Genomic DNA, 26,870 nt, shown 5'->3' with positions numbered 1-26,870 from the left:
ATATTTAATATAACTATAACATTATAATATAAATGGATATAGTACTTATATTATACTTGTATATATCATAAAATTATTTATACTATTGAATGAATGAATGAATGAATGGAAACTCTTTATTGTTCCCTTCAAAGAATGATACAGATTACAAGGTTTAACAATATGTACGTAAACAAAACAAATACTTAATTACATAAACTGTTACTTAAAACTGTACCTTTTTCAGTAAACATTTAATTGTCGTATTATATTTAAATTAAGCTAATTAATTACTGGTAGTTTTGGTTAATTTTTGTTTAGTTAATTTAACTAATTTAATAAAACATTTTCACAACGAAAACATAACCTTCTTTTTAGATTTATCTTTTTTGTTTTTCATTATACGTATTTTTTTACTATTTCTCTTTGCTTTTGTAGGCACACCGCTCTTTGGATCTTTAGTTCCAGAGTACCAGTTCTTGAAACAGTACCAAAATAGTTGTAAGATTTCCAATAGGCTGAGAATACTGCAGCCAAAAAACAAGTTGAAAGCTCCGCCTAATTGGGCTGTAAAAAAACGAGTAGAAATTTAAAATAAGTTTTTTTTTTGAGAAAAAAGAAAACAGTAGATCTTATCGTGGTGCCGAAAGTGTATGAGACTAACTTGAAAATAAACTTAGAATTGGCAACGACGTAACATAAACATAATTAATAAGCTTATTTTTTTTTATGGGTAAATTTTACCATTTTTACCCATCAAAAAAAAGTAAACCTAATAAAATTATAATCTCATTTATAGAGGTTAGTTATAATAATAAAGATTGACTGTATGAGTACTTACAAAACAAATCGGTTTGTCCAAAGTAAGCGTGGCGCTCGTTCGAGTTGATCTTCCGTTTCAGTATGTACACTCTGACTATACTTACCTTTGTCAAGTCCAGATCGTCGCTGTAAAAATAGATGAGTCTTAATTATTTTTACCTAGCTCCCCGTCTCAGCTTCCCATAGGTGAATGGGGGAAAAAGTAAAAATAGTTAAAGGTTGTGTCTTACAAAAAAAAAATGGCTTAAGTTGTGACAAAGTCAAAAATTTTGATTATAAAATTGAACTACTCGATCGATTTTGATTAAACTTTCCATTAGACCAATTCGTAAATATATCCTGGCAGATAAAAAAGAAAGAATTTTCTAAATCGGTTTAGAACTGTCGATATGAGGTTATGAGGAGGTTATGAGGTATAAAATATATATAAAAAAATGCAGCCAAAAAGAAAACCTCCATCTTTTTGAGGTCGGTTAAAAATGTGTTTAAAGAAATTAGGACTTCTCTTTTTCAACAATTTTTATTTTTTTTATACTATTATTTAAACACTTATTGTTTATAAAACCTTATTCTCACAATTGTAAATACAACAAAAAAATAACTCGGATATTTTTTCTCCTTTTTCTTCGGTACTAACTTAGTTACAACTTAACATTTGAAAACACATTTTTATTTCGCGTTTGTACCAATTACAATAAATTATTCTCCAGTCTTGATATATTTAGTAACTCGATTGCAATGTATAAAAAGTTTATTAGGAATATAGAATTCATTGTGACAGTATTTACGTTTTAGTATATTCCTTTTTTTTTGTACTTATTGCTGTATTTCGAACCTCGTTTGCTCTGTATGTTATATTTAATAGTCGAATTTTTTTTGTTTTTTTTTTTTATTTCTGTTAATTAAACTCTTTGTTTACCAAATAAGAATAAAATAATAATAATTTTACTTAGATACTGCCCGCATTGTACGCCGGTTTCTCTCTGTCTTCTGAGCCGGTTTCGGACTGTGCTTCTGCCGGGGGTTAGTTGCCATCTCCTCTCCTTAAGAGGGGAGATGAGAACTTTTGTAAAATTTTACTTACTAAAACGGGTCGTGGTAGTAACTGCCGGGCATCAGGTCATTGGTGGTGTATATAGGGTATTCCTTGTCCACGTTACAGGTATGAATGCAATCACATTGGTCAATGTTCAGAGAGACTGCAACAAAGGATAATGTATAAGAGTAGATAAACAGACGTACAAAAATCGAATCGGATCGAAATACAAGTGAAACGATTACGGGATAAACAGAGAAAGAAACCATTTAAAAACTTTTGCTCCACAAATAACCAGCAACTTATCAACACACCGACATAGGGGGGAAAGGGATTTTTAGCAATGGAGTTAGACAGCCCCATTGCTAGCATATGTCCTATTAGGTCGACCTCCACGTGGTTCCCCTGGAAACCATCGTAAACAATTCTTGTAGAATTTGTCACGATGGGCTAACTGACCTGATACACTGGCGGGGCACCAGTGAAGGATGATAGATGAGGATGAAGCAGGTCAGTTAGCCCATCGTTACAAATTCACAATGAATCAATCACGATGGTTTTCAGGGGGAACCGCGAGGAGGTTGACCTGTGGCGGGCAGGTTGGGAACTGCAGTTAGGCTTTGGTGATGATTTAAGAGGTATACTTTCATTAATTTATTAAATTATTTTTTTTTTATATACCTGATGCAAATTTGGCGCACTCTAATAGTTCAGGCGGACAACGCACTACATCCGGGGGCGTTGGGTACGCCATCATCGAGCACTGGCATTCATGTAGCACGTGAGCCATTTCACATTCCAAAAGGCAGTATTTTCTGCGTGTAAAATGATATAATACGTTCTTATATAGGTATTTTTTGCCTGCTATGCGTGGATTTCATTGGTAGGAAAATTGATGAAACAGACTACTTATAGATAAAGTACCATATGAAGATAAAACATACACTAATTTTTAAGTTATATTTTCGGAACATAACTTGAATAACATAACATAATTATGAAGGGTGAGATATGGCAGTGAATTCACAGGGTACAGAGGAATAACACCTAAGTCCTCAGGAATGGTAACGCATGCGGGGTATCATGGGCGAAACAGTATACTCTGTTGTCCATGATACTGGTTATGTCTATAGGCGACGGTTACCAATTTCCATCAGATGGGCTATCAGTGTGTGTGCCATTCTAAGTTGCATAAAAAAACTGTAAAAACTGCATCCAATTTCGTGCAATAATTTTTGTATGATGTAGGAACAAACATAGTTCTGTATGTTTAATTTTTATATATTACCAATATTGTTAATATCTGAAATGACGATGGTGATAAAAAATACGTGATACTTATGATAAACGGGGAAATATTTTAGTCCTTCTTCGGTAAGTCGACAACCACGCAGTCTGGTTTCTAAATGTTTGGCATTATCTGTCAGTTGGAAACCTTTGAGCCTGTGCCGAACCCACATTTCAACGCCGGGCGATAGCGGAGTCCCATTCAGGGGAGAGTCGACGTAGTTTTGAGCACTGCTGGTAGCTACCTGGAACAGACCATGCAAGAGACCGACCAATCATTAAAAAGTTAAAGGATCTCAGTACTGTAAATGTAATTTAATTATTGCAATTTATGTCTGAGGGAGAAGTCAGTTTTTAAAACATGTATATTAATCCATAGTAAATACATCAGCATTCGTCGTCATTGTTATTTCGGCCATTAACTGTCTACTGCTAAACATAGGTCTCCACCACTCCATAAGAGAGGGGGGGGGGGGGGGGGGGGGGGGGGAAGGAGGTTGCCAGTAGTTGCCAAGCTTGCCATGTATGCAGGCAGGCGCGTTGGCAAACGCAGTTAAGTTTTCATGATCTTTAAAGAGGAACACTGTTACTCATCCCTTGACCATTAAGTTACCTTAGTCGCCTCTTAGATAGCCATAGGAAAGGAAACGGTGGCTTGTTCTTGCCGGGACCACACGTAAGAGATGACTAAAGGGACTTAATAGTAGAGGGGTAGGCAGCAGCGTCCCTCTTACAACATTATTAAAAGCCTATCTGCGGTCGCCAGCCCGCCTGTCAAGCGTGACAACTACTGGCAAAACTTCCCTTAAGAGAAGGCTTATGTTCAGCAGTGGACAGTTAACGGCTGAAATAATGATGTTTACTTAAAAAAAACATGTTCTTTTTTTTTCAACACAGGGGGCAAATGAGCATGCGGCTCACCTGATGGTAAGTAACTACCGCCGCCCATGGTCACCCACAACACCAACGGCATTGCAGGTGTGCTGCCGGCCATTTAAAAGGCTTTTTCCTTACCCATTTATAATATGCTCCTTGCCCATTTATAACATGCTCCTTGCTCATTTGTTATATGCTCCTTGCCCATTTATAATATGCTCCTTGCCCATTTATTATATGCTCCTTGCCCATTTATAATATGCTCCTTGCCCATTTATAATATGCTCCTTGCCCATTTATTATATGCTCCTTGCCCATTTATATTATGTTCCTTACCCATTTATAATATGTTCCTTACCCATTTATAAGAGAGATCCACATTGCCATTTCGATATTCTGCACTTTGATTCACAACAAACAGCAAATTGTTCTTGAAACCTATCTTCGTTGTAAAATATTTATTTTTGGGCATAATTTTATGGATACCATATTTTTTTATTTCCCTAAAAACAAAGTTAATTAGTTATCATAATAAGAGGTCACGAGCAACAAACCCTTATATTTACGATTCGTGCTCAACGTAACAATCTGTTGACGTCCCATAAGATTATGGTGTCCCATAATTGGTCCTCTTAAAGAGATATATGATTAGCTTTTACTGAATATTATTACTATAGTTTTCCTCGTCTTGCCAAAGAAAATTGCGTCTTGCTCCCCTAGTTGTCTTCCATGACGTTTAGGGTATGAAAACAATTGGGGTTTGGTATGAATACAATTGTACCCCGTTACCATACAGACAGGACAGATAGACTTCTCTATTTATCTCAGAAAATTGTACAGCGTAAGGTTCAGTTTTAATTTCAGTTAAGTATGTAAACTTTTTTATGCAACTTCAAATGGCAAACAAGCTGATGTTCCACCTGATGGAAAATGGTAATCGTCGCGTATAGACATGAACAGTACCATAGACATAACAGAGTACACTGTTTCACCCCCTCACCCTCAATGCGTTGCCATTCCTGAGGAAATTTCTGTTAGTCAATCAAATGCAGTATTTGTTAGTAATATGCAAATGTTTGCCAGTCTTGTCATGCAAATAAATACTTACTGTAAAAGGGATCTTCCATTAAACACGCAAGCGTAACCATATCCAGTTATTTCCAATTTGAAAAGAGATGTACAGTTTACCATTTTTTCGAAATAGCGACATCTATGAATAAGATAATAAATTAACAAATCGAGACATTCAGTGAGTCGATAGATTTTTTATTTGTACTAAAATTAAACATTGGCAGACTGTTTTATGTTTGCGTTATTTGTTCGTTTGTTTATATTTTCATTACATTTTGAAACATAATGATTTTGATTTATACCTGTAGTCAGAGTTGAGCAAAATACATACCTCTCTTTAATTAAAATACAAATAACAAAATACAATATTTTATAGTCATGTACATTATATACAAAATACAGTATTTTAACTATTTTTATTAAAAATACAAGCTATAAAATGTAATATTAAAAATACAGTCAGGTGTTAGGTAATGTAAATAGAATAAAGCTTATCCATTCCAGCCTATTTTTTGTGTAATTTATAATAAAAAATAAGCTGTCGATCTACCTGATAGAGAGTGGTAACCTTCGCCTATAGGCAGGAACAGTATCATGGGCGTCACAGAGTATACTGTATCGCTCAGTAGAGTTGTTTTTTTTAAGAAACTACGTCATTAGCCGTATCTAATTATGAAAAATATATCTTTATTTTTAAAAATAACAATTGATGATTAGCTAATTGTTAGTCCAATTTACTAGAAAAAATTCACAATAGTTATAAAAAAAAAAAACTGTGCAGACTGTGCGGGGAGAATACGGAATCCATGGAACACTTGATGTGCAACTGCGATTCGTTGGCAAGTATGCGTATGAATCTACTGGGAACGGCTTATCCAGAACCAGGGGGCTACAGATATCTTAAGCCGCGGAATATAGTTTTTTTTTAAGGTTGAAAATGGAATGGTAACCCCTCCTGCACTAACGGGATACGCTGGCAGAGCACCAGTGAAAGGTGATAGATGAGAATGAAAACAGGCCAGTTAGCCCATCATGATGAATTCATCAGGAATTAATCATGATAGTTTCCAGGGGGAACAGCGAGGAGGTCGACCTGGTTGGGTATATTGCTATCAATGGGATTCTCAGTCTCCATTACTAACAATCTCTTTCCCCCCGCGGGATATAGTTAAGGTAAGACATAGGATTTATGAAATGACGGTATAAGGCAGGGGGAAGTATAAAAGATGCTGATGGGTCGACGTGCAACGGCTTGGATGACCCCATATGCGATAAGATATAAAAAAACAAATTGTCATATTACTCAAGTTATTTTTCGATTTTTTTTTTGAGTATCACTAACATATAAAGGTACGTACCTCAATATTGCTTCTTCACAAGATAAAGTTAGTTTTCTAGCTGCAGTATCGACATCTATAGAGTTATAGTTAAGTAAAAATGTAATGTTGTTTAAGTCGTCTACAGTATAGTGTACGTCTGGACTGAAGTAAGCTGCTAACTGTTTTATGTTGCTTCGTATGTAGTCCTTGCTCAGGCCCGGTGGAAATTTCCTACAAGTTACTAACATTTAATCATTCGCCTTGTATGTTTTATTTTATAAGGTACTGGATTTAACAATATTAAGGTAAACTATGATACAAAAATTATATAATAAATGTATAAATTATATGTAAGTGAGTACATAGTTTCGCGTAAAAATATATTTTTAATGTAAAAATATTATTCTACTTTACAATTTTTAAATACACGAAATAAAACTATACCAAACCAACTGGCCAGGCTATAGCAGGAAGCTATAGCTACCTACTATTGAAAACAGTAAGCAGTAAGTTAATGAGTTGTTAGGAAAGGTTTAATTCTTTCTTACTTATTAAGTAATTACCTTAAAAAACACATCATTTAAATTGATATTACAACACTAGTGATTCAGCCGGCTTCGCACGAGAAAATAGAATTTTCAAAAGTAATATATATATATATTATTTTCTTTCGTCACTCACTAGTAACATAAATTTCTATAGATGAAAGAATTTTTAAAATTGTTTTAAATAGTTTTTGTTTTTATCCATTATAAACAAACATACAAAATATCAAATATTTCCTCTATATATAATAATATTTATATACATATAGAAAAACATACAACTTACAACTCAGAAATGAATGCGTCTATTTTATAATCGGGAAAATCTATTTCAGGGTACAGCAGAACTGAAGGGAATTCCAAAATGGTTTCAATTCTCTCGCGTCGCAGAATGAACGTTGGCTTGTCCACGTATCGCATTACTGTCACATAGACCACGTTACTCGAGCACCATAGTAACAGAAATAGGCATATTGCTATCATACATCTGAAATTAATAATATATACAATATACCTTACTATATCAGCCATTAATTTTTTTTTATACAACTTAGAATGGTAAACAAGCTAACGGCCCAGCTGATGGAAAGTGGTAAACGTCGCCTATAGACATGAGCAGTACCGTGAACATAACAGAGTATACTGTTTCGCCCATGATACCCCCCATGCGTTGCCATTCCTGAGGACTCAGGTGTTATTCCTCTGTACCCAGTAAATTCACGCCATATTCCCACCCTTCAAACTGAAACACAGCCATGCAAACACAACGCTTCACGGTTGAAACACGAATGGGACAGAGGTACCCAAGCAATCGACTTTTGTGCAAAGTCTCCCTCTGGTAATATTAAAATTATAAAATTGGTATCTGTTGAACATTTAAATGTCGGCAGCACATCTGCAATGCCTCTGGTGTTGAGTGATCACGGGCGACTGTAGTCACTTACCATCAGGTGAGCTGCATGCTTGTTTGCCTCCTATGTTTATAAAAAAAGTGGACTATCAGTTTTTTTTTATGCAATGAATATCAAACAAGCTATGATTTACCTTATAGAATGTGGTTACTATAGATATTATAGTAAATTAAAAACTACCATTTTATTAATTCATTTAAAAATTATAAAAGGTGTAATTAATATAAATTGACATTTTCAGCAGACAAATTTTAGAAAGCAATAAATATAATTAATGCGAGAACATAAAAATATCAACTTTAAAATTGATAAAATTTTATGTAAAAACAATCATTGAAATCGGTATATAATCTGTGATAAATATTATGAAATAAAAATAATAATGTATTTATAAATATGTTAATTAACCGTGTAGGTCCCGGCATAGTTAGGCCACCCCATCCTTTCCCGTGGGTGTCGTAAGAGGCGACTAAGGAAGCTCATGGTGGAGGGATGAGCAGCAGCGTTCTTTTTAAAACATCACAGAAGCGGTTGCCAACCCACATGCCAGGGGGGAACGGATTGTTAGCAATGGAGTTTGACAGCCCCATTGTCAGCAATATGCCCTATTAGGTCGACCTCCACGTGGTTCCCCCTGGAAATCATCGTGAACAGTTCTTGTTGAATTCATCACGATGGACTAACTGATCTGCTTTATTCTCACCTATCATCCTTCACTGGTGCCCCGCCGGTGTATACCAATAGTACGGGTGGGATTACCATTCTATTATCACCCATAAAAAAATAAAACCCACCTACCAAGCGTGACAGCCACTGGCAATACCGCCTTTATGGTACAGGCTATATTCAGCAGTTAATGGCTGACCCAGCCTTAATGCTATACGCTAAAAAATATAGTCCAATAAAAAATCTGCTTATTTTGAAGACGACAAAAAAAAACATTACCTGTGCTTTGCGTTGACAAGTAGACTTATACCATGCAGTTGGCAGCACTTCATTAAATCCAGAACTTGCATTTGAACGACTTCACAGTCGCCTGTTAGGTAGCATAATAATAATTCCCACTTGAATCCACATGTTTCACAATATAAATCATTTTGACAATCGTAGATGTTATCGGGGCTGCGACTGATTCGTAATGAAATATGGTGGACGTCCATTTGTGTATGGAAAAAGTAATTTACTAGCGGAACGAAGGAATATATAATTTCCTTCAGAATAAATCACTTTGGAAATTAATTTTAAACAGTAACATATGACAGAGGTGTCTTTTGTTTGTTTGTTTGTTTATAATGTACTCTATAATAACACTAGATATATTTTATGGCTTTGCCCCCGTTAGTTAGTACATAATGCATTCTATGTGTTAAGTTAGGACAAGGCCCCTCCCTCTGTATACCAAATTTTCGTATTTGTTGTGAAAATAAAATTTTGTTTACATGATAAGCACTTTGTAACATACTTTAGTGTTTGTTCCGGCACAGAATATGCTACCCCTTTCTTTCCCGTGGATATCGTACGAGGTGACTAAGGGGGGGGCGAGGGATAGGTAGCAGCGTCCCTCTTAAAATATTTCTAAAAGTCTAACTGAGGTTGCCAGCCCGCCTGCCAAGCGTGGCAATTGCTGGCAAAACTCCCCTTATGGGGAAGGCTTATGTTCAGCAGTGGACAGTTAATGGTTGAAATAATAAAAAAAAAAAATGTTCTTTAGACCGATTTAATTGGTTTAATATAATCAATTTAAATAAAATCCCTTATTAATTCTTGTCTCCTAATTTACACTCGGTAATTCGATCAAATTTATGTTTTAGTTAAGAAAGTAATTCAATTAATATTTTTCCCTAATGTCATTATTACATTTAATGTAGAAAAGTATTTTTGACATCAACTTTCATCTCTCATACAATACAATTAAGGGTGATTTTTGAGAAATACTGAAATGGTTTCGTTATATATATATACAATATATATATATATATATATATATATATATATATATATATATAGTTTCTCATACCAACTTCTACCCTTATTTTTACATCATTCGGGGCCAAATTTTGAAAAATCATTTCTTATTACTTGTATAGATCATAAAAGGAGTGTACTGTTAAAATTTGGTAATTCTAATTTTAAAAAGGGCATATATAAAAGATCCCAGAGGTCGCAGCGTTACAAGCTCTTCTGTTTGAAAAGCCTGTTTTTAAATAATAATAATAAATAGACTTCAAAAGTCTATTATAGAGTTCGACACTTTAACTTATTTAATGTTTCAAGTAATTTTTTAATAATTTAATAAGCTTTTAACATACAAAATTAAGTTAGAGCCGACTTAGCAATAGCCTCGTTCCCTGTATCATTGGGTTTTAATAACATATTTGACGAAATACGGCTAAATCATTGACTCATTATCATATCAGCTGTAAACTATCCACTGTTGAACATAAGCCTCCCCAATAAGCGGGTAGTTGCCACCCTTGGTAGGCAGGTTGGCAACCACAGTCTTTTGGTGTTGTTTCAAGAGGGACGCTGCGACGCTGTGGGGGGGGGGGAAGGGATTGTTAGTAATGCGGACTACCAATCCCATTGCTAGCAATATGCCCAACCAGGTCGCCTCCACGTGGTCCTCCTGGAAATCATCGTGCTGAATTCCAGGCGTATTTGTCAGGATGGGCTAACTGCCCTGCTTTTTTATTCTCACCTATCATCTCTCACTGGTGCTTCGCCAGCGTATACCGTTAGCACAGACGGAGTTACCATTTCATTATCATCCACTACAAAAAAAAGAGGGACGCTGCTGCCCATTCCTCGTCTATCTTAATAGACGAGGAATGGGCATAGTTCCCATAGTCACCTCTTACGACACCCATGGTAAAGGAAAGCGTGGTCCATTCTATGCAGGGGCCACGGCAAATTTTTGACTATTACATAGCATTTAATATTGAAAAACACGTAGGTTGTTTTTTTTTTCCTAATCAATTAATTTACTCCAGTCACGTGGATGAAGTCACGGAAAAAAATCTGCATATAGGTACTACTTTTTATTGGATCCAAATATCAAAATAAGGAGTCGAACCCGTATCCGATAAAGAGTAAATAATACGTTAACAAACTTGTAAATTATTCAAAATAGCAGCAAATGTTCTGCGCCGGGGCGCCTGTAATTCTCGTTTGCTTGCTTCTAGAATAGAATATTCTAAAAGCGTACCATTTCGATGCTTCCAGACTCCGGCTTGTTTGAACTAGGTATTTAAATTAGCGCCCTCTAGGCGGTGTTCCAGATACATTCCACGAAGGGAAGGCTCAAGTTTGTATATAAAATTTTAATTTTAGAATCGCTAACGTGCTTTGTGAAGAAAAAATAAGAGATGATATAATTAATTATTAATTGCGTGTATCTAATGGGAAAAATAGATTTATGAATAAAAAATGAAGTGCTCTAAGTTTATTTATATGATTTGAAATAGTAAACTTATTATAGGGTCTATTGCTAGCAATGCTAGCAATAGCAAATTAGACTATTAGCATTAACATATAGCATTAGCATATAGCGTTAGCATATAGCGTTAGCATATAGCGTTAGCATATAGCGTTAGCATATAGCGTTAGCATATAGCGTTAGTTAGCGTTAGCATATAGAGTTAGCATATAGCGTTAGCATATAGCGTTAGCATATAGCGTTAGCATATAGAGTTAGCATATAGCGTTAGCATATAGCGTTAGCATATAGAGTTAGCATATAGCGTTAGCATATAGTGTTAGCATATAGCGTTAGCATATAGCATTAGCATATAGCATTAGCATGTAGCGTTAGCATATAGCATTAGCAATGTCCCCTTTCAGATCGACCTCCACGCGGCTTTTCCTGAAAACCATCGTGATTAATTCTCGCGGAATTATTCATGATGGGCTAACTGACCTGCTTTTAACCTCATCTCACGCTGGTGCCCCGCCAGCGTATACCGATAGCGCAGGCGGAGTTACCATACCATTCTCACCTATTAGAAAAATACAATATATACAATGTGTTTAATTTCTTGCAAAGAATTTTGGCTAAAAATTAAAAAAAAAACACGCACGCATGTACGCATGCACGCAAACACATACGCGTGTATTCAAAATCAATTCAAATTAATCATCGAAAATGGTTTAGAATAAGCGTTTAGTCATAAAAAAATCAGACAGGAATCTTTTCCAAATGAAAGTTGCTTTTTTATACTACTGTAGTGGCAAACAAGCATACGGTCCGTCCGACGATAGACGTGTTATGGACTCCTGTGCCACTAGGAACCTTATGCGCTTAAATATTTGAATAAAGTAATTTTTTATTCAATAAATACAAGTCGATCGATAAAAATAAGAGTTGTAAGTTAGATTATTTTTTCACAACAGTCGAGAGAAAAGAGATAAAATAGTGAAATAAGTATCTCAGGGGCCTTCAATTTTCCTACTTTTAGAATTACCACTGGGGAATAAAATATTTCATGGAATAACAAATATAACTGGGCTCAAATATATATAGCTGGTGTCTTAAAGATATAGATGCAAGAGAAATATACTGAGAATGTTATTTTAGTTGTTTATTACTTTGATTCGTGATGTTGCTACATAGGATTTAAGATACGTGTAGAAGAAATGACGGACTTATGCGTCTTTTTATATAAGCGACTTCAAAGCGGAAGAGATTTTTTTATGCCATATAAATGGAATGGTAACTGCGCGCTATTACTATATTCGTATGCTGGATAGAGTATGACAAGTGAGAATAAAGCCTGGCCGTTAAGTCCTTCTCAATCAATTCTCCAGGAGTACCCGCCTGAGAAGCGTGGCAACTACTGGTAACATACACGTTATGGGAGAGGCTATGCTCAGCAGTTGACGGCTGATGCAATGAAAAAACAATACCAAGATAGATTTCAGAGAGGACCTCTGTCCCATTCGTGTTTCAACCGTGAAGCAGTTGTGTTTGCATGGCTGTGTTTCGGTTTGAAGGGATATGGCGTGAATTTACTGGGTACATAGGAATAACACCTGAGTCACAGAGGTACCCAAGCAATCGACTTTTGTACAAAGTTAGTCGTTTTTTAATTATATACATTAAGTACAGATATCATGAACGGAGTAATAACATTTTTCCAATAAAAGAGATCGTAATTGAATCTTAAAAGAATTGAGACTTTGTATAATTTTTAACTGGACAGATAATTTATTAAATAACACTATTGCCTGATGACGTGTACCATGTTTGTCAATGCCCAGACGTGGCCCAAAGTTGGTACTAACATCTTTCCTCGTAGTACCTTCCCGATTTTTTCTATTTTGCTCTGTTTCAGTTTTCAGAAGAGCCTTTACAAAATCAGTAAGGACAGAACAGTTTATTATAAAAAAAAAAAAACTATTTTTTTATACAACAAAGGTGGCAAACAAGCATGTAATCCGTCTGATGGTAAACGGCCACTGTAGCCTGCAATACTAGGGTTGTCGCGTGCGTGTTGTCACGAAGAAACCTTGATACACTTTTTAAAAACCTCACACTGCAGTCTCTAAGGAAAATCTTGACAGGGAGCTCATTTTACATCCTGATTCCCATTCGGCGGAGAAAAGTTCTCTGAAAGCGGACCGTATCTCATTTTTCGTACAATATGCATTATCTAAATTCCTATCTACGAAATAAACGCGAGCTAGAAAATTTCAGCACGGCATACGCTTGGTTAGACAAATTCCGCGCACGTGTCGTTCGGTAGTTGTGTGGTTGTCGCATATATCGTATGCAGTTCGCAACCAAATAGGGAACTTACATTGTATAGAAGTAACGTAAAATATACTATATACTTACTTACTACATGAAACTTGTGAAAAAATGGTAGACAGGTGTTAAATGTATATTTTGATGTCTTACTACAGAGGCGTGTCTGACATCTGTTCATGTCTAAATAAAAAAAAATATATACCACTGACAGCAGTAGCAAACAAGCATACGGCCCGCCTGATGATAAGTAGTTACCGTAGCCTATGAACGCCTGCAATACTAGGAGCATTATCCCTTTTTTGAAGAACCCCATGTTGTAATTTCTTGGAAAAACCTCGACAGGGAGTTTATTTCATAAGCTGTAAATGGGAGGAAACATCTCTGAAACCGTGCTCTAGGCGGTACCGTATTTATTTATTTAAACTTTAATGTACAAAGTAATCATATGTACATTTGATGGACTTTATATCCGGATGGTGTTCTCCATCAGTCAACCATTGGTCAGCCAGAGAAATAGCTAGATGACGCATTTATGAATTGAGAAAATATATATATATATATATATATATATATATATATATATATATATATATATATATATATATATATATATATATATATATATATATATATATATATATATATATATATATATATTTATATATAAGAAAAAAAAACAAAAGAAATGCAATAATATAATTTAAAGTATAAAAATCAATACCTTCCGCGATTATTAAAAAAAAAACATGGCATTTTCGTCTTTTTGAATTAAGAATTCGATTGAGGAAATTTAGTGATTGAGGCATGGGTAGCAGCGTCCCTTTTAAAACATCATCAAAAGCTTAACTGTGGTTGCCAACCTACTTGCCAAGCATGGCAACTGCTGGAAAAACCCCCTCATGGGAGAGGCCTATATTCAGCGAAACAGTATACTCTGTTATGTCCATGATACTGCTCATGTCTATAGGCGACGATTACCATTTTCCATCAAGTGGGCCGTCAGCTTGTTTGCCATTCGAAGTTGTATAAAAAAACAAACTATTTTAAATTTATTTATTTATTCTTTTTTTTTAGAGTAAAACAGATTTTCAATCCTTTGAATTTTTTGCCAAAACAACAACAGTAGGTTTCGCGATCGCTAGGGAAATAAAGTGAGACGCGACAATACCTTTCCACTATAAATATTAGATTCGATAGGGTGAGCCGAGCCGTGCGAAGACGAATGTCGGCCTTTTACGTGTACTTATGAAAATGCACGCACATACACGAGGGACTCATATGTATATCACTTTAGTACATTTGTACATTATTTGTGTAATTGTTTTTTGTCATTATCATCATGTCAGCCTTTAACTGTCCACTGCTGAACTAAAGCCAACCCCTTGGAGGGTTTTGCCAGTAGTTGCCACGCTTGGCATGCGGGTTGGCGACCGCAGTTAGGCGTTGGAGATGTTTTAAGACGCTGCTGTCCCTCGCTCGCTCTCTCTTAGTCGCCTCTAATGATATCTACGAGAAACAAAGCGGTGGCCCATTCTATGGTGGGACCACATGGCAAACGGTAATTGTTATTAATAATAATATGGTAAAATAGCCATGTAGGTCCCGGCATAGAATAGGCTATCTCTTTCTTTCCCGTGGATGTCGTAAGAGGCGACTTATGGTGGAGAGATAGACAGCAGCGTCCCTATTAAAACATTGCCAAAAGTCTAACTGCGGTTGCCAACCCGTTTGCTAACCGCGGCACTACTGGTAAAACCTCCCTTATAGGGAAGGCTATGTCCAGCAGTGGACAGTTTATAGCTGATATGAATGAATAAATATCAGGATGAATGTAGGATGAATGTAGGATGAATGTAGGATGAACGAAACGTTGTTAGTTACCTCTTGACATTTTAAAACGGTTCAATAAATGTCATAAAATTATAGGTGGCAGGTATTTTTGTACGAGATGGTAATGGAATGACAACCCCACCTGTGCTAGTGATAAACGCTGGCGGGGCACCAGTGAAGGATAATAGGTGAGAATAAAAAAGTAGGTCAATTAGCATATCGTACATAATATACTATGGAATTCAGCATGATGATTTTCAGAGGGGACCACGTGGTGGTCGACAAGATAGTGTATAGCTATTGCTTGCAATAGGACTGGCAGTTCGCATTACTAACAATCCCCCCCCCCCCCCCCAAGTGGCAGGTATTTAGGATATAGAAGATCTTCTAAGATAAGCTTTATATTTCGATCAATCAACTTATTTCACATTTTACATACATAATCGACTTATGTCACATGTACGAAATGGGGGGGAAGGAATTTTTAGTAATGCGATCTACCAGTGCCATTGCTAGCAATATATCTTGTCAGGTCGACCTCCACGTGGCCCCCCTGGAAACCATCGTGCCGAATTCCATTATTATAATAATTTTACATTATTATTATAAGTCCATTAATGTATTCATCACGGTGGGCTAACAGACCTGCCTTTTCATAATCACCTATCATCCCTCACTGATGCCCCGCCAGAGTATACCGATAGTGCAGGCGGGGTTATCAATCCATTATAATCCAATAAAAAAATACATGTACGAAATCACGTGGAAAAACTAGTATTATAATATTAATAATATAATAATATTATCGTACAACAAGTGAATTTAACAAAATGTGTACCAAAATTATTGGTTTGGTCATTTGGACAGGATGGATGAAAGAAGAATTACGAAAGAGATTTATCGAGCAAGAATTAATGGAGATGTCGGTAGGGGCCGCCCTAGACGGACGTATGTCGACCAAATAGGCGACGTGCTGAAGAAGGACCAAATTAAAAGTACCCGTAATCGGCGAGCGTGTATGAAAAGATTGATGAATGTGGAAGAAGCGAAAGAGGTTTGTTTGAAGCGAAGCATTTGGCGTTCCATTGTTACTGCCTATTCTAATGGGAGACAGGCGTGACGGATATGTATGTATGTACCAAAATCAAGACGTAAATTTAATTTGCGTGAATCGAATCGACATCGGTCTACTGAGTCCTCCGGCAACGACTATATTAGTCGTGAATTTAATAAGCTCGTGCGAGCAATATGGAACTTTTTCTCGTACTAACATGAATTCCAAGAACTTATTTGAATATATTTTATATTAAAGCGTAATTTACATAATTGTTTTTTATTTCAAAATAGCTGCTTCGCTCGCTACTAGTTCACGTAGATTTTATTCTTGTTTTAAAGAAAATGTATGAACAATTAATTTACTTTACGATTTAAAATGGAAATATTAAAATGGGTTTCTTTACGAAATACAATATGAAAAGTATGTAGCATTGTCCGTCTTCGTAAAAAAAAGCAGTTATAAAAAGTTGACTATATTTTTCTTCATCCCATATATGTATAGAATGTGTATACTAAATTTCATATTTATTGGTCAAGCCACTAAGGCTCTATACTCTTTTTTTGTTGCAGTATCCAGCCGTAGTACCTTCCTAATGCTCCTCAAATATTGCGTCTAAACTGCGCCCACCATGTACCCTCTTGTATAGGCATTCCGTCACCCGTATCCAATAGCGAGGACGGGATGCCTTAAATACTGTACCGCAAACCATAAAAAAAAATGTAACAAACAAAGAGATAAGCTCACTTTCATATTTAAATAATAATATCAGCAAGTATAAGAAATATTCTCAAGTTTTAAAATATACTTCGTCAGTTCAGACTTCGTCATTACTTTTATTCAAAATTCCTTCCAAATTCTCGATCCAACGGAGAACGCCGAGGGTAACAGTGGAATTATCACTGTTAAAGCCTAAAACACATTTTATTGGATCGTAAAATGCTTTAACACGTCTAAGTAGTACAAAGTGCCCACAATTAAACAGGAAATAGCCAATTACCGCAATCTATTTATGTACGTAATTAGTTTATTAGTAGGAAATGAACCCGTGAGGGTTAAGAAGACTCGAATGTTGGGCATAAACAGATCACCCTAGGTATGGGACACTTTAAATAGCATGTGAAATTATATATGGAATGCTCATTATAATTAGTTATTTTTGCTACAAATAGCGAAGTGTGAAAAATCACAGATTAGTGTTGTGTTCGGATTTTATATTAATTATAAAATAATAAAAGAAATAAAATAAATAGAAATGACAGTTTCAAAGTAGTTCAGATTTTATATTAATTATAGAATCATAAAAATAAAATGTAAATAAATAGAAATTACAGTTTGTACGTTGAATTTGTGATTGCACAAGCAGCCTTAGCCATTGAAAATTTGTGAATAGACTTTATATATAACACAGTGATTCAGTTTTTCGTTACAAATAAGAGCTACTGTGATATTATGTATTATGACTAATGCGGGTGGTAGTACATCTGTGAAATATCACAGTGTTAATAACTGTTATATTAAAAATAGCTACATAGTATGTTAATGAATTAAAAGTAGCAATCACTTGCATTCGCAGATGATGTCGGCTCTTCGGCGCGTTTATCTCGCTATCACGATTCAGTAGCGGGAGCACATAAATGTTTATGGTTGTTTGTATCACTATTTGGGCCTTTATAATGGCTTCGTGTGTTCTTGCGGTTTAGTTATAGAGTAAACGTGGTATACAACTGCATTGTGGGGATTTGTTTTATAGTAGGGCGCCGGCATGGTGGATATTTAAACAGTTCTGCTTTATTTGATACCGGTTAAATTAGCTAGTTTTAAGTTTTTTTCAAAAATTCTCTATTCATCTGTATTTTTTGTATATTTAATTGTATATTGTTTGTATTAAAGGAAGCTTACAAATATAATAACTTAATAATTATTTATTTATTTATTCATTAGTACAAATATGTGTACATGGCGGACTTAATGCTAAAAGCATTCTCTCCCAGTCAACCATAGGAAAGTGTCAGAATACTTGAATGCGGTACTACTAATTATTGATATACATACATACTAAAATTACATATATAAACGAATAAATATATATGAATAACAAATGTACTTACACATATATGACATATACTATATTATACACGAAATTGAGAATAATATAAAACACTAAAATATATTTTTAATAAAACATACAGTAATAATAAAGTTAACAAAAGCGACTTTATCTCTAAGAGAGATTTCTTCCAGTCAACCTAACACAGTGGCATAGGAAGTAGTGAGTGGGCAGTAGTAGTGCAAGACAGAAATTAAAATAAATATGTACATAATAATCTATAACAATATTATATATAATATATAACAAGAGTAAGCCTAAATTAAGAGTAAATTGATAATTTTCTACCATCGGGTATGCCGTCTGCTTGTTTGCTATTATAAAAAATAAAGTACTATTTTTTTGTAAGTCGGGAAAAAGTCACCTAGGCAAGTACATGTGTATGACTTAAATTCTCTCCCACGTCTGAGTATATATCTGTTAACAGACGATCTTTGGATTTTCCTTATAAAAGACTCAGTGAAAGGGCGATTTATTTTGGAAACACTCAGGTTTATCTCTTAAACGTTGGATCAAAGGCTCGGTGACGGGAAAGAGATTTCGCTATTTCATATTTTTAGGGTTCAGTTAACAGATTTGTTTTTTTAATTAGAGTTTCGTATGTATATATGTTTACATCTAAAACATCTTTTGATCTAATCTAGAAGTAACTCGACTTTGTTGAATTCTACTCAAGATATTAAAAGGAGGAGAGGTAAATTAGGTCAGGTTACAATTATTTAATTGTTTAAAGTTGGGGGGAAAGGGATTGTTAGTAATGGAGACTGAGAATCCCATTGCTAGCAATATACCCAACCAGGTCGATCTCCTCGTGGTTCTCCCTGGAAACTATCATGGTTAATTCCTGATGAATTCATCATGATGGGCTAACTGGCCTGTTTTCATTCTCACCTATCACCCTTCACTGGTGCTCCGCCAGCGTATCCCGTTAGTGCAGGCGGGGTTACCATACCATTTTAACCCATAAAAAAAACTGTCTACTGCTAAACATGAGCCTTTCTAATAAGGGGAGTCTTGTCAGTGTTGCCACGCTTGGCAGGCGGGTTGGCTACAACTGCAGTTAGACTTTTAGAGACGTTTTAAGAGAAACGCTGCTGCTCATCGCCCTATCTAAGTTTTTTTTGTCGCCTCTTACGACACTCACAGGAAAAGAATGGATGGAACCTCTTTAATGCTGGGACCATATGGATATGTTAAGTATACATTATTTATTATTTATAAGTATATACTATTGAGTGTTATATATAATGAAGTACCGTATTCATGATTTACTGTTAATCACAAAGGTTGACTGGTAAAGAAGGAAAATAGAATCCACTTTTTGTATCATATTTTCTTTTGCCCAATAAATATTAGGTTATTATTGTAAGGAATCTGACAAGATAAAGACCAGAGGGAGACTTTGTACAAAAGTCGATTGCTTGGGTACCTCTGTCCCATTCGTGTTTCAACCGTGACGCAGCTGTGTTTGCATGGCTGTGTTACGGTTTGAAGGGTGGGATATGGCGTGAATTTACTGGGTACAGAGGAATAACACCTGAGTCCTCAGGAATGGCAACGCATGAGGGGTATCATGGGCGAAACAGTATACTCTATTATGTTCATGGTACTGCTCATGTCTATAGACGACGGTTACCACTTTCCATCAAGTGGGCCGTCAGCTTGTTTGCCATTCTAAATTGTATAAAAAAAAAGGATAAAGAAAGTCTTTTTATTATGGAACCCTTTGTTTTAAAAAGCCTTCTCCGGCTACCGTGTCGTGTAGTTCAGTCGTCAGATTTGACATCGTACACTTGTCTTTGTACTCGTCAACTGCGAGGTGATGATTTCCTATAACGCCGCTGTGAATTCAACCGGTGTACGGGTAGTTTCTCTTGAAAACGATACTTTGTGTAAGGACGAATCCTTTGTTTGCAAGGTAATGTTATTTTTATCATGCACATGTCTTTATTCGACGCCTTTGTTGTTATCATGTTTTGCCTGTTATGTATTTTTATATGTAACATATTTATTCGGAGAAATGTATCATGTATGCTTTTGTTGTTTAACAAATAATGGATTTGCTTTTGAAAAAAAATAAACAGAAATTAACGTAAAATATTATATACACATTCAGTATAAAGGTGCAATATGACTTGTCCTCAATTCGACTTAGTTATTCTTAAATATGTACCAACGAAGGAAGTGTACTAAGAATTACTATTATTTTTAATGTCCATGTTGATATACATCTAAAAGATTTTATAAGTGTTTTACTTATAAACAATATTTTACATATTTTTAAAAACACAACAGTATTTAGTAAACAGTATTTATATATTTTTATGTATTTGTGTAGGTGTTTATTTGCATGTATATGTATGCTGTATGTGTGTGTGTATGTGTGTGTGTATATATATATATAATAATGAGTAGGCATAATATTAATATTATTTATGTATCACATCTCCCATATTTAGAACTAACAAAATTTTTCATCGTGCCTCCCACCAAATTGTTTATAATTACTCCTCTCCATCCAAAGGTTGCCTGGAAGAGATCGCTCTTAGCGATAAGGTCGCCCATTGTTTTCTCACTGTGATTACTTCTTGTAATTGTTTATATTTATAATAAGTTTACTATTGTAATCTTTTGGAGGAAACAATAAAGAGTATCTATCTATCTATCTATTGATATTGACTGTAAATGAACTATAATTTGAATTTAAAATTTTTGTAATGTTATTATGTAGTATTTATCCTATACAACGTATTTTGTGCTATGGATAAATAAATAAATAAATACATTATTTATAGTGCAGATAATTATATTAGCTTTAAGGAGTGGGTAACATACGAGAAAATTAAAGAAGAAAGAAAAAGATAAATGAAAAAATCAGACAAAGAACTAAATTAACAGATGCAGTCACACATGCTCTACGTATAAAATGGCAATGGCCTGGTCACATCTCACGATTTACTGATAATAGATGGACGTTTCAAAGTACGAAATGGATAGGACCACGAGGTAAGAGACACGTTGGTAGACCAATAAGACGGTGGACTGATGATATATTAGAATATACAGGAAAAGACTGGTTTATGATAGGCAGAAACATAGAGTTGTGGAGAAAGATGGAGGAGGCCTTCACCCAATGAGGGGTCCATATCCAAGAATCGAAGAAAGAATTACACTAACAATTAGTTATTAAGAAAAATTATAAATAGATTAGATACTAACAATACCGTAAATATATTAGGAATATGGAAATAAATAAAAGGCTTTATTATTATTATTATATAACATACGAGTACAGGGATATATTGTAGTTAGAAATATATTTTGGTCTAATAACGGATGTATCAAATACCACTTATCCAATATTTAGAAATGAGGCAACCAGTTGAAAACAATATAGATATACGATTGAATGAGAGTAGTCTAAATGGTTGATGAACTTTTGCCCGCCATCAATGTCCAGTAGAATACCCAATATATTTTTGATATCGGAGTGGTACCGATACATAATAACTATATTTTCATCACGTTTACTATCTTTGCCATTCCAAGTCATATAAAAAGTTATTTTCTATTGCTAAATGATTCTGAGATATCTCCAGTGACTCTGGTTTACAGTAACGACGTTGTTCAAACATTATTAAACGCCTACTGATATAATATCTTCGGCTAACATTACCGCGTTATCCTCAAATCCACTCTATACACGAATAGTCACTTCACGGGAACATTGATGAATTTTATTACCTCGCCTTTCACATCACGGCAACGCGGAACAGATGGAATCTCTGGATATTGGTGCGAGCTGTCAAGATTCGCAACACATACAAACTGCAAATCGATAGGCGCGAGTTGGCGGACGTGTTCGTATCACGTGCCAAAATACGTACAGATGATAACAACACGTAACTGAACTTTGGACATATTAAAATTTGGCCCGTAATCCAAGGGCATAGGGTTCGCATCACCCACTTTTGTGGTCGGCTGTACGTGCGAGCTTATAAATTATGGACACTCACCCGTGAGTGGATGCTCGGCCGGCCGTCCGCAACATCACTCACGTGTCTACCCGGCTCAAGCTATAAAGAACCTGTTTCAGTCACGACGAGTAGCGGCATATGATCTATATATACTATTGAGGAGTGCATGTTGCACGATATAATTTTTTAAAATCAAATTTTCTCGAAAACTATTAGTTTTATGGAAAAAAGTAATAACATATTTTTTGTAGGAAATTTCATAAGCTACAAATTTGATACGCACGATTTTTTCAATAACTGTGACCGTTAATGAGATATCCGCGAAAAACTGTTTTCTGTCACCTTTGACCCCGAGTAACATTTTTAGCGGCACACGAATCAATGGGAACTTTTGGGATTTTGTTTAGAACCACAAAAGGAAGGCTGATGCAAAAATTCATCTTTCCCTTAAATTTTCCAAAGTTCGGTCTTATTTTTGTCTTTATTCCCTGAACTATCAATTGAAGGAAAAAGAATCGGCTATTAGTTAGCTGACGTCACTGAATTTGAAAATCGAATATTAGAAATAGAGTACAGTGATTTGAGATTCTATAACGGTTGTTACTGCATAATCTAGGGTTGCCGAATGGATAGTGAAGTGTGCAGCAAGTTGCGATGACCTACTAATCAGAAGCTATATTCACGTCATTCGCCATTTTTTTACTGGATAGATATACCGTTATATTTATAAATACAAGTATATTGTTCATTCGTATTCCTTTTTTGTTTTCTTATTAAGAACAAATTCGTTATTACTTCAAACCCAGTAAATTTGGAATTAGTCAATCTACAACGGTAAGCTAATACATACGTGTTCAAATACCGGTTTTCCTCTGTAACCCATATGTGTCTTAATGAAGTCGATCATAATTATTATAGCATACAAGAAAATATAGCTGGGAAATTCCATGATTACGTTACGCTTCAGAGTGCATAAAGAGGCACCTACGAAAATACTTAACAAACAAAAGAAATACACTCATGGCTCAGTACCCTTTATTTATTATTTATTCATAATTTCACCGAAGCAGGAGAGTGTTCTTAAATTGTTTCCGGAATATACGATGGGGCAGTGTGCCGTCGCAGCCAGTAATCCACGCAAATTTACAATATTGCGCAATTGTAATCTGTACATGCAAATAAATAATGAATTATTTATTTCTTTATCAAGGCACACCAACAGTATATATATATTTTATACAACTTAGAATGGCAAACAAGCTGTCGGCCTACCTGAGGAAAAGTGGTAACCGTCGCTTATAGACATGAGCAGTACCATAGACATAAAAGAGTTTCGCCCATGATATCCTCCATGCGTTGCCATTCCTGAGGACCCACGTGTTATTCCTCTGTACCCTGTAAATTCACTACCATATACTACTCTTCAAACCGAAACACAGCCATGCAAAAACAACTGCTTCACGGTAGAAACACGAATGGGACAGAGGTGCTCAAAAATATATCTGATAATAAATAATAGTACACATAGAGAGACAAAACCCTAACAGCCTTCCCTGGCAGGTCATATCCGAAATATTTGGATCTGCGACACACGGACTACGGAATTAGGTTGTGGTCGGAGTCGCGGTGTTACGCGCGCGAAGCGGTCGCCGCGCTCATTTGTAAGCTAGAGTTTCATGTCGTTTCCGGGTCTTTTAGGGGGGCGGTGTGCAAACGTCATTTGGTATTCTGTTTCCAATGATCTGCTGTCGTTTTGTTGCTTCTGAAATAAAATTAATGCAACATACGGTGCGTTTCAGTTGATTTCGCTCCTGTGGAGGTAATTAATTTATTCAGTGCGATGATTGGGACTATTGTGATATTTGTTTTGTGATTGAAAAAAATATTGGTGTGCATAAAGTATTGATGATAGCAATTTCTGTATTCAAATACGAATATTATGGATATATAATCGTGTTTCTACTGTGAAGCAGTTGCGTTTGCATAACTGTGTTTCGGTTTGAAGGGTGGGATATGGCGTGAATTTACAGGGTACAGAGGAATAACATCTGAGTCCTCAGGAATGGCAACGCATGGGGGGTATCATGGGCGAAACAGTATACTCTGTTATGTCCATGGTACTGTAGCATACTTATAAAATTATATATTTTATTTATTTTGTAAAAACACGCAGACAAGCGTAAATATTTTATATATATATGTAATACGGTCGGTCGCGCACGCAGCTTGTTTGATGTACCTATGCGCGCGCAGGACGCGCAGGCGCTCGGCGACTACGGGTTGCGCGCGCAGGCCGCGCATGCGTATATGAAAGGAATTTTGTTGTTGGCGCCACGGCACACATATCGTCTTAATATTATACCTTTTTTATATTTTCTATTGTTCTCCTTCTTTACAATTATATTACTATTATTACTGTATTAATAAACGTTTACATTATACATTCTACAAATATTATTCTCTTAACATCATCCGCTTTACTGGTGACCCCAAACTGTTCACGAATATCAAGATGAGCGTGGAGCCAGGCGCACAGAACATGGAATCCTGCCGTGTGGGAGTCAGGGTACCTCCATTCTACCCTGAAAAACCTGCTTTGTGGTTCGCACAATTAGAGGGGCAATTTCAACTAGCCACCATTACTGCAGACTCAACGAAGTTTTACTACGCTATAAGCCAATTGGAACCACAATATGCAGCGGAAGTAGAAGATGTCATCACAAACCCACCGATGGCTAACAAATACGACAGACTTAAAACTGAACTTATTAAACGATTGTCAGCATCGAGAGAGAAGAAGGTTAAACAACTCCTCATTCATGAAGAGCTTGGTGATCGCAAACCTTCTCAGTTCGTCAGACATCTCCAGAATCTTGCTGGGCCTGGGGTGCCGGAAGAGTTTTTACGTACTATATGGACCAGTCGTCTACCAGCAAGTACACAGACAATTATTGCATCACAACCGAAAGCCACACTAGAAGAACTAGCCGAGTTGGCAGACAGGATACATGACGTTGTACCTCCAATTCTGCATGTAGCATCCACATCGGCAGCAACATCTTCTGGTATGTCTATTAATCACCTAAACCAGCAAATAGAAGACCTTACAAAACAAGTCTCCGCTCTCACTACAAGGTTAGACAGAATATCACGTAATAGCGAACGTCAACCATTTAACCGATTGCGAAAAAGATCACAATTTCGATCAAGATCAGCTTCAAACCATAAGAAGTACCCCAATTGCTGGTACCATGCCAAATTCGGTGATCAAGCTAGAAAATGCATTCAACGCTGCGATTTTTTGGCGGGAAACGCAACGGGTAATCGGTAATGGCGGCCAACGATTGCACTACAAATGGTCGCCTATTTGTGACAGATAAGAAAACGAAGACGCAATTTCTAGTGGACACGGGTAGTGACCTCTGTGTTTTCCCTCGCACTTATCTAAAAGAACGTCGACCAAAATCGAATTATCAATTATGTGCAGCAAACGGCACTACAATTGCAACATATGGTTATGTACATTTAGTATTAAACCTAGGCTTGCGTCGTGACTTCGCTTGGGGATTTGTTGTTGCGGACGTAACAAGGGCGATAATCGGTGTCGATTTTTTGTCATATTTTAATATTGTTGTTGATTGCAGGAACCAACGCTTGATCGATAACAATACAACCCTCGCGACCCCGGCTTCGCCTGCTCAGTCTTGTGATATCATTTCTTCGGTAAAAAGTATCATGGGTGAGTCTATATATCACAGTATACTTAGGGAATATACTGATATTACTCGTCCACATGGTACACACCGTATCCCCAGTCACAACACTGTACACCACATACGTACAACTCCTGGCCCGCCAGTTACACCAACACCACGCAGGCTAGCTCCTGACAAATTAAAAATAGCTAAACAGGAATTTGCTGAAATGCTTATGAATGGTATATGTACACCTTCCGAGTCGTCCTGGTCCTCACCACTCCATCTTGTACCTAAAAAAGATAATGGCTGGCGTCCATGTGGCGACTATAGAATGTTAAACACACGAACAATACCTGACAAATATCCTATACGTCATATCCAGGACTTTGCCCATAATCTCTCAGGCTGCAAAGTGTTCTCTACCATTGATTTGGTGAAAGCTTACCATCAGATCCCTGTAAGTGCCGGGGATATCAAGAAAACCGCGATCACGACGCCGTTCGGTCTTTATGAATTTCCGTTCATGACGTTCGGACTTCGTAATGCCGGACAGACGTTTCAACGTTTCGTGGACGAGATGCTGAGAGGACTTGATTTTACATTCCCTTA

At 36.1% G+C, this 26,870-nt stretch overlaps 2 protein-coding genes across 2 annotated transcripts; one reads left to right on the top strand and one right to left on the bottom strand.

Annotated features, from left to right (window-relative positions):
* Nucleotides 1-277: 277 nt before the first annotated feature.
* On the bottom strand, nucleotides 278-2,647 carry LOC113521085 (uncharacterized). The gene is made up of 4 exons (XM_031907527.2): nucleotides 2,519-2,647; nucleotides 1,886-2,000; nucleotides 821-927; nucleotides 278-546 (listed from the first exon to the last, which is right to left on the bottom strand). Exons 1-4 carry the CDS (start codon nucleotides 2,625-2,627, stop codon nucleotides 329-331), a joined length of 549 nt encoding a protein of 182 aa, XP_031763387.2. The 5' UTR covers nucleotides 2,628-2,647; the 3' UTR covers nucleotides 278-328.
* Nucleotides 2,648-25,075: 22,428 nt separating this feature from the next.
* Nucleotides 25,076-25,894, top strand: LOC128200775 (uncharacterized). Its single transcript, XM_052895273.1, has one exon. The coding sequence runs from the start codon at nucleotides 25,076-25,078 to the stop codon at nucleotides 25,892-25,894; it is 819 nt and encodes a 272-aa protein (XP_052751233.1).
* Nucleotides 25,895-26,870: the final 976 nt, after the last annotated feature.

Source organism: Galleria mellonella, unplaced genomic scaffold (assembly GCF_026898425.1).
Source record: "Galleria mellonella isolate WM207_F2 unplaced genomic scaffold, CSIRO_AGI_GalMel_v1 utg270, whole genome shotgun sequence".
NCBI classification, from domain to species: Eukaryota; Metazoa; Arthropoda; class Insecta; order Lepidoptera; family Pyralidae; genus Galleria; species Galleria mellonella.
The sequence above is the reverse complement of the archived record's forward strand: the minus strand, read 5'-3'. Positions and strand labels throughout refer to the sequence as shown.

Excerpts from the sequence above, each read along its gene's own strand:
- LOC113521085 (XM_031907527.2), bottom strand. The coding sequence starts at position 2,627 with ATGGCTCACGTGCTACATGAATGCCAGTGCTCGATGATGGCGTACCCA. Across the intron at positions 928-1,885 it reads TACTACCACGACCCGTTTTA|CGACGATCTGGACTTGACAA; the intron begins GTAAGTAAAATT and ends CTATTTTTACAG. Across the intron at positions 547-820 it reads TGGACAAACCGATTTGTTTT|CCCAATTAGGCGGAGCTTTC; the intron begins GTAAGTACTCAT and ends GTTTTTTTACAG.
- LOC128200775 (XM_052895273.1), top strand. The coding sequence starts at position 25,076 with ATGAGCGTGGAGCCAGGCGCACAGAACATGGAATCCTGCCGTGTGGGA.